General features: G+C 56.8%; 1 protein-coding gene across 1 annotated transcript; it reads right to left on the bottom strand.

Annotated features, from left to right (window-relative positions):
- Positions 1–882: 882 nt before the first annotated feature.
- LOC107325074 (SKI/DACH domain-containing protein 1-like) lies at positions 883–5,259 on the bottom strand. Its single transcript, XM_032440917.1, has 2 exons — positions 2,679–5,259; positions 883–1,047 (listed from the first exon to the last, which is right to left on the bottom strand). The coding sequence occupies exon 1, from the start codon at positions 4,859–4,861 to the stop codon at positions 2,705–2,707; it is 2,157 nt and encodes a 718-aa protein (XP_032296808.1). The 5' UTR covers positions 4,862–5,259; the 3' UTR covers positions 883–1,047; positions 2,679–2,704.
- Between the last annotated feature and the right edge of the window lie 2,379 nt (positions 5,260–7,638).

The raw sequence follows: 7,638 nt of genomic DNA on the forward strand, positions 1-7,638 counted from the left end.
ACCCCCCACAGGCAACTCCTTGCACCGAAACGGGGCATTTTTCAGCCCATTGATGGGGACAGAACGATGGGGATTTTCCACCCACATTGAGAGCAAAGGTCCCTGAAAGCCTCGGCCCTATGAAATAAAACCCTCCCGAACTGCAATTCCGCAGCACCACATCGGATCCAAGCTGAGATTTTCCTGAGTCTTAAAGCTCGCTGCGTTTTTGGAAGCAGAAACGCCCTTTCCTTCAAGTTTCCTTTCTTTTCTTTCACCAGCTCCGCGTTTTTGTCCTCCCCAAAAGAAAGAAAAACGTGGAAAACGGAACCACCGACCAAATAATAACTCAGTTTTTGCTTCTTTTGCATCCCTTTGGAACTCAAGCCATAGTAGCACTGCAGGGAAGGTGCCCTCCTGTCTGTGATGCCATCCTGGCCGTGCATGTGAAATCAATGCTCCCAACCAGTGGGGGTTGGTTGCACCCAGAGCATCCCTTCCTCCCTTCTCTGAGCTCCCAATGCAGCTCTATGGGCTCTGAGCTCTGAAATAAGGCCATGCCTGAGAACGCTTTGGGTTCCCTTCTCCCATCTTTCCTATCATGGGACTTGCCCGATTTCTTGACAATATTGAAACAAACCAGAGGGCTTTGCTTCCTATCATTATTATTTTTTGTGCATGTGAACGGGGCTGTTTCTGCTGCTCCAAGAGTGGAAAAGTTCTGAGGTATCTTCGTGCTCAACTCCCAGCCCTGCTGCCTCCCACCTGCACCGCGCACCGACACACACCCCGAGGTGTGCACCAACGGGCTGAGCTGATCACATCCCGGATAGAAAACGTTCCTGAGCTATTTGGTGTGTGTTTCCCACCCTCCCTCCCCCCTTCCTCCCTGCCCTTCCCTCACCAGCACCCCACGGCACGCAGAGCGGCGCGCTCTGTTCGCTGTTGCCGATGCTGCTTTTTTCCCGTTTGCTCCTTTTTTCCTCTCGGTCCTTTGTCCTCCCTTTCCAATCTTTCCATTCTCAATTCGGCCGCTTTTTATTAATTCCTATTAATTATTTTCCTTTCCTAAAAAGAAAAGAGTAAATAGCGGTTTTAACCCGAAGTGGGGAAAGATTTGAGTAGTCACGTCCCTGCCGCGTTTAAACGCTATGTGCGGGGCCGGAGCCGAACGAGAGGGAAATCGCCTTCTGCTCAACGAGAGAGAAACGATGGGGGGGAAAGACGCCCCGGAGGGGGAGGGAGGGGGGTGTAAACAAACCAACAAACCCGCTCCAAAACCCAAGTAAAACAAACACCGCTTTTAGCAACAATTCGCCGTCTCCAACGTAAACAGCGCTTCGCGGAGACAAAATACGTTGGAGGTGGAAAATGCCCGTTTTTTTCTTTCTTTTCTTTTCTTTCTTTCTTTTTTTTTTTTTTTTAAAACTCGCTGATGGAATTCAACCCCCAACCCTTCCCCTCCCCCCCTAACCAAAAAAAGAAAAGAAAAGAAAAAAAGGCTAAAATAAAAGTAAAAAGAAAGGAAAGAAAGAAAGAAAGAAGCGGGCCGTGCCGTGCCGGCTCCGGGTGGGTTCTGTGCGGCTCTCCCTTCCTCTTCCCTTCCCATTCCCCTTCCCCAGGCAAAGCGATGGGCTCCCAGCCGGGGGTCTCTGAACGGCTCCCACCCCGATTCGGAGCTGAGAATGGAAAAGAAGTGAAACCCCCACCCTGCTCCATCTCTCTGCTTCCCCAAACCAGAGGGCTTCACAGAGCAGCGCTCCAAAGGGCCGTCACAAAGACTCTGCTTTGCAAGGAAAAGTTAAAGCGGGGTTTGATTTCCTCTGCACAGAGCGATGCATTCCCTCCGCATTCTTCCCCGCATTCCAGCCCGGAGCTCGGGAAGGATCAAATTGTCCATCTGTGCTCTATTGCTAATGCTCCTGGATCCTATTTCTCGTGCCCGTAAAGCTTTTTACAGGCCTGCTACCTTCGGGCTGTCGGAGCGGGTTGTTATCCAGCGAACAACCCACGGCTTTTCCTTTTCTTTCCTGTTTTTCAATACACGCGCAGGAGTCTCAAATAACCTCCCCTCAAAGCCTCCCGTTTTCTTTTAGCAAACAGCATTTCCTGCTCTTTTGAAAGTCGGTGTTTTCTTCCCGTCCCTTAAAGCAGACAGAAAACATTACGTCGCGATTAACGCAGCCATTTGGGATCGCCGCCGTCCGGTTTAGTTTGGGACGGAACGGGGCCGAAACGAGAGTTTCTGCTGCGTGACATCATTCGTTCTCTCTGCGTGTGATTATTACGGGTTTAATCCAACGCATTTATGGAGGAAAAGGGAGAAATTGGATCTAGTTTTTCCTCGTTGCCGTTTTGTTTGTTGTTGTTGTTTTCTTTTTGGTATATAGAGGTGGGGCGGAGAATTAATGGGGCGATGCTGAGGGCCCGGACCCCCCTCCACCCCCCGTTTTGCCCCAAAGCCCCCATGGTGCAGCGGGGGGGGGGGGCTTGGGGGGAAGGATGGGGGCTCTGAGCGCATTAAACCTCCGCTAAACTAAACCAACTCCGGATCGCGACACTCCCGGGGACAACGGAACCGACCCCAACCCCAGCGGGGAGCTCTCCTCCTCCCTCCCCCGGCCCCACTCAGCCCCATTCCGTTCCTTCCCCCCTCATCCCCCTTTCCCCGCTCCCCTCCCGCATCTGCTGCGCGCAACCTTTCCTGCGGGGCCGTCCGCTGTCCTTAGAGATCCTCCAAGCTATAGCCCCGGAATTTGAGGCTGGGGGGCACCGGGATGGCGTTGCCCCCCAAGTGCCATCTCCACAACGGGTGGGTTTTGGAGAGGGCCCAGGAGTTTTTGCCCCCCAGGGAGGAGGCAGGGCACAGATCCCCGTCTTCCCCCACGACCAGGGAGGGAATACACGGGAAGTTGCCCATGAGGCTGAAGGAATTCCGAGGCGGGGTTGGCCCGGCGCTGCCGAGGCGTTTGCAATGAGTGTTTCCCTTTTTGGCATTCCTCCTTTGAGTCTTTTGTGGCCTCCCTTTGGAGGAGCTCTGTTGCCTTTCTGCCTCAGCGCCTCTGGCAAGGCGTCTGCGCTTGGCATTCCTTTCCGAGCCATTGCCTCTCAAAGCTTTGTTTGACAAGGTGCCGGGGCTCTCTGCTCTTTTGGAGCCGGGGGATTTGAGCTCTGCAGTTTTGCAGGGCTCCGTCCTCCCTCCGTGCCGCAAACTTTTCCCGTCCACGTTGAACCCTTTGGCGTAGCACCACAGTTTGGACTGCCGGATCAGGCGGTCGAAATGCTCCCGACGGGGTTCCGCCGCTTCCCCGGGGGGCTTCGGGCTGAGGCCCCCCGCCAGAGCCGGGGATGGGGCTGGGGGCTCCGGGGGAGGCCCTCGGGAAGCCGCCGGCCCGGCTGCGGCTCCGCTCTCCGCTCCGTCGCCGTGGCCTAACGAGGCTCTATTGTTCGAGGCATCTTTGTGCAAATCCTTCCCTTTGGCGCAGGGCTCCGAGCCCCCAAAGCCTCCCTCCTTTTGTGGCTGGTCCCCCCCGAGGGTGCTGCTCGGGGAGAGGGGGGGAGAGGACGAGGAGGAGGAGGAGGAGGAGGAGGAAGAGGAGGAGGAAGGGGAGGCCTCCTGCTTCGCGTACGGCTCCGGTTGTGACCCCGAGCCCAGGGTCGGAGCCGGGCTCAAACTTTCCGAAGTTGATGCTCTCAAAGTCCTGGCCCAGAGCTGCTGCGAGAGGAAGAGGAGGTCGGGCTCTGCCCGCAGAGCTTTGCCCGCACTCAGGGGGGGCTCCGAGGGCCGCTCATCGCCGAGGGGCTCCCGGAGGGGCTGCGGCTGGAAGCGGGGCAGAGCCGCCTGCCTGTACCTGGTGCTCTGCACCGAGTCCCCGCTGCACAGCGAGCTGCTCTCCGACTCCGAGGAGCTGCCCTCCTCGCTGCTGCACGACGTGTCCCCTTCCTCCTCCTCTTCCTCCTCCTCCTCCTCCTCAGACGAGTCGCTGGAGGTGGCGGGGCTGGACCCCCCGAAGTCCAGGCTGGAGTCCGAGTCGCTGGAATACCCGGCCGATGTGCCCTGCCGCTTGCAGCCGGGGAAGGCGGACGAGCGGCTTTTCCTCCCCCCCGAGGGGTCCTTCTCGGCCGGGAAGAGCCCTTTGACACAGCGGGGGCCGAGACCGGGGTGTGGGGTGGGGGCTGCGGTGTGCAGCAGCTCCAGGTCCCGGGGGTAGGAGCCCAGCGCCCCGGCCAGCAGCCCCCCACTCTCGGGCAACGCGCAGCCCCTGCGGCCCCGCGGGGTCCTCTCGAGGCCGGGGCAGCCCCGGGGGAAGGGCTGCGGGAGGAGAGCTGCGGGCGACGGGCGAGGCTTGAGGCCGGGGGGCAGCTTGGGGCGGGCGGGGGTCGGGGCCGAGCAGCAGTCTCCGGCTCTGTAGGGCGGCAGCAATTGGGGCCGGGGGCAGGAGAAGAGCTCCCCGGGGTCCGGCAGCAGCAGCTGCTCCCTCCTCTTGCTTTTCCTTTTCCTCTTCCTCCTCCGGGGGCTGAGGCTCTTGCAGGAGGTGCAAAGAGCCTCCAGGTCCGCCTTGGAGATGAGCGAGCACTTCACGGCTCGGGTGGGCACCGAGTTGATGGCTTTGAGGGTGCGGAGCTCCTGGAGATCGCAACGGCGGCTCTTGATCTTTAAGGTTTCCATCTTCTTGCTGATGGTGGTCCTGGGGATATCCTTAAACAGGTCGCTGAGGACCTGGGCCAGAGCAAACATCTGGGTGCCATTGATCTGTAAGTATCCCAAGTTTATCCCTTCGATTTCTTGATAGCCGGCGTGGAAATGCCCCGGCTCGGCGTCCCCATTGTAATCCATGGTGGTTGGAACAATCCCGAAGGTCCCTTCGCAGGTCAGGAACATTTTGCAAGGAGCGTTTACTTTGTCTCTTTCAAAGGGGGCATTGAAAGTAAGGACATATTTGTTTCCACTCCGTGATCACACATCGCTGCCCCTCCGGAGAGGTGGGGGAGGGGGCAGGGGAAAAAAAATATAGGGGAAAAAATAAGGGGTGGGGGGGGAGGGGAGGGAAGGTGGGGGGAAGCCAAAGCAGTCGATCGCCCCTTCAAACGTTCCAGTCAACGGTGTGCAACATCTTCCCAACACCCCGCTCCTCCCGCACTGGAGCCGCACTCCTCGTCTTCCCCCTCCCCAGCATGAAAAAAAAGAAGGAAAAAAAAAAGAAGTCAAACATTTCGCGTCCTGCAGCTCCCCCCAGCCAGGTCCCAGCCCACCTTCCACTCCCAAAATAATCCCTCTGGGGGGCGGGAGGGGGGCGGGAGAAGGAGTGTGTGTGTGTAAGGGGGGGGGGGGGGGGATCAACAAGCACGGAGCCCTCAGCCGCTCACTGAGATATCGGAGCGCACAAAGCTGCTCCGAGGGCCGGGGGTCGGGGAAGGGGGGGATCCGTTCCGATCGCTGCCTCCTCTCCGGGCTCTGAGCTCCGTGTTCGGTTCGTCCCGGAGCAATTGGACCCACCGCGGCCCGACGGCTGATTGGGTCCCGGCGAGCCGTGATGTCACCAACCCCAACATTTCACACGCACACACAATGGGCACCGCGCTTTTTTTTGTTGCTATATATATATAAAAAAAATAAAATAAAATAATTAAAAAATAATTACATTAATTTAAAGATCCCATTAAACGCCCCGTGCCCGAGCTCAGCTCTCAGGGCGCTTTGTTGTAACCCTGGTGGGGTTGGGGGGGAATTTCGGTCCTTTCATATAATACAGCCCTTCCCAAAACGTTCCTTTGGGACGCACCGTGAAGGCTCCGGGCTCCCTCTATGCTGCTCACAGCGACTGAGTCCGAGTCCATTCATCCCTCAGCCCGGAGAGGAAGCTTTATTAATTGCCAATTACTGTATTTATTATATGGAAGGAGCACGGGCTGGAGGTACGGGTGGTAACTCCCTTCGATCCCTTTTCTACTCGCGAGTGGCCCTTATTCCCCTCTCACCTTTATCTCCCAACCCCCCATTCATTTTCATTAAGAAAATGAAAATTAAACAAAAAAACAAAAGGGATAATTATAATTAAAACTAAAGGAACCCGTTGCGCTGCTGGAACTTGAGCACAAAGTTGGGTGCTCACTCTCCATCCCACAAACTAAAGAGGGGATGGTAGAATTCAGCCTCTAAGAGGAAAACAAACCCCAAACCTACAAAACGGCCCTTACCCGGCCCGGAGCTCCGCCGTCCCATCCCCTCTATTGCTCCCCAAATACGGAGGTCCCTGCAAGGAGCTGATGTGGGGGCTGCAGTTACCTCGGAAACCTTATTTGGGGAGGGGGAGAAGGGAGGCTGCAGCTCCGCATTGCACGCCGCTCCCTCTCGAGCTTCGTCTGTATCCCACATGCAAAATCACTGTCGGTCCTCCGCGGCTTTTCCTTTTTTGTTTTGTGGTTCGGAAGGGCGAAATCGGAGTAATTTGATAATAACGATTTGTTCAACTCGGAATCCGATCGACCGCAAACGAGCCCGATTTAGAAACAGTCCCGAAGGAGGAGGAGGAGGAGGAGGAGGAGGAAGCGCATTCCTGAGGACGTGTGTAAAAAGCTTTAAAATAACTCCGCCGTCGGCCGCGATTTGGGAGCGGGGATCACCTGATTTCTCATTCACCTTCGGGCTGTTCAGGGGAGCTCGGTTCCTCCGCAGCACAAACGGGGCCGGCCGGATTTCTCCCTTCCCAACACACGTGTGAGCCCACCCCGCGGCCTCACCGGGTGGAGAAACCCCCCCCCCCCTTCGTTCTTTGCAGTCTGCGGCCGCGGGATCGCGGTACGTTTTCGCCTTCGTTTTTCCACAGGCTGAGTTTCCTGTGAGTAAAGGGTCCGTTTCCAACACAAACACCGAATTCTCTCTTTGTTTGGGCAGAGGGGAGGGGAAGTTTGCATCGAGATGGACGGAGCTGGGCGGACGCCGAGGGTCCCTCTTGCTCTGCCGGGCTGCTCTGCTTGTTTGCAGCCCATAGCAGGGCCATTTTACCTATAGCTGAGCTCTGCTGTGTGCCAAACTGGAGGAGGGGAGCTGGTATTCACAGCCCCGTCCGATGTGGCTGATGGGGTTGAGGGGCTCTGGTAAAGAAAACAGGACTTGGGGCTGTGCAATAAACGGCTCCTTATGGTGTGTGGGGCTGCAAAGGGGGCAGGGGGACCCCCGAGCACAAAGCAGGGGGGAAACGGGCTCAGAAGGCTGAAGCATTTCCCTGTAAATCTCTATCAAACGGGACCCAAACCAGCAGCGTTTTGATTGTGAATAAAGTTCAATGCAAGATCGGGTGGTGTGTGTGTGTGTGTATGGTGATTTGTGCAGGCACAGCACGGTGTGAAGATGAACAGGCGCTTTGCAAACCCCATAGGTGCTTGGCAATGTGCTGGGTGCTTGCAAAAGGTGCTGCTTCCTGAGTGTTTCAGCAGCACCGTGATTGCTCTGCGCTGCTCCTGCTGGGGGTCATGAACTGTGTGCAAAGCAGGGGTTGCATAGGTTGCATGGGCTGCCTGGGGTGCATGGAGTGCATTAGGTTGCATGAGGTGCATGAGTCACAAGGGTTGCATGGCTTGTGAGAGCTGCATGTGTTGCATGGGCTGCACCAAGCCCTCTGAAGCGGGCACACATTAGCATCATAACCCAGTTCCTGC

The sequence above is a fragment of the Coturnix japonica genome, chromosome 27 (assembly GCF_001577835.2).
Source record: "Coturnix japonica isolate 7356 chromosome 27, Coturnix japonica 2.1, whole genome shotgun sequence".
Lineage (NCBI taxonomy): Eukaryota > Metazoa > Chordata > Aves > Galliformes > Phasianidae > Coturnix > Coturnix japonica.

What these genes read in the sequence shown, in the direction of transcription:
- LOC107325074 (XM_032440917.1), bottom strand. Translation starts at nt 4,861, where the DNA reads ATGTTCCTGACCTGCGAAGGGACCTTCGGGATTGTTCCAACCACCATG.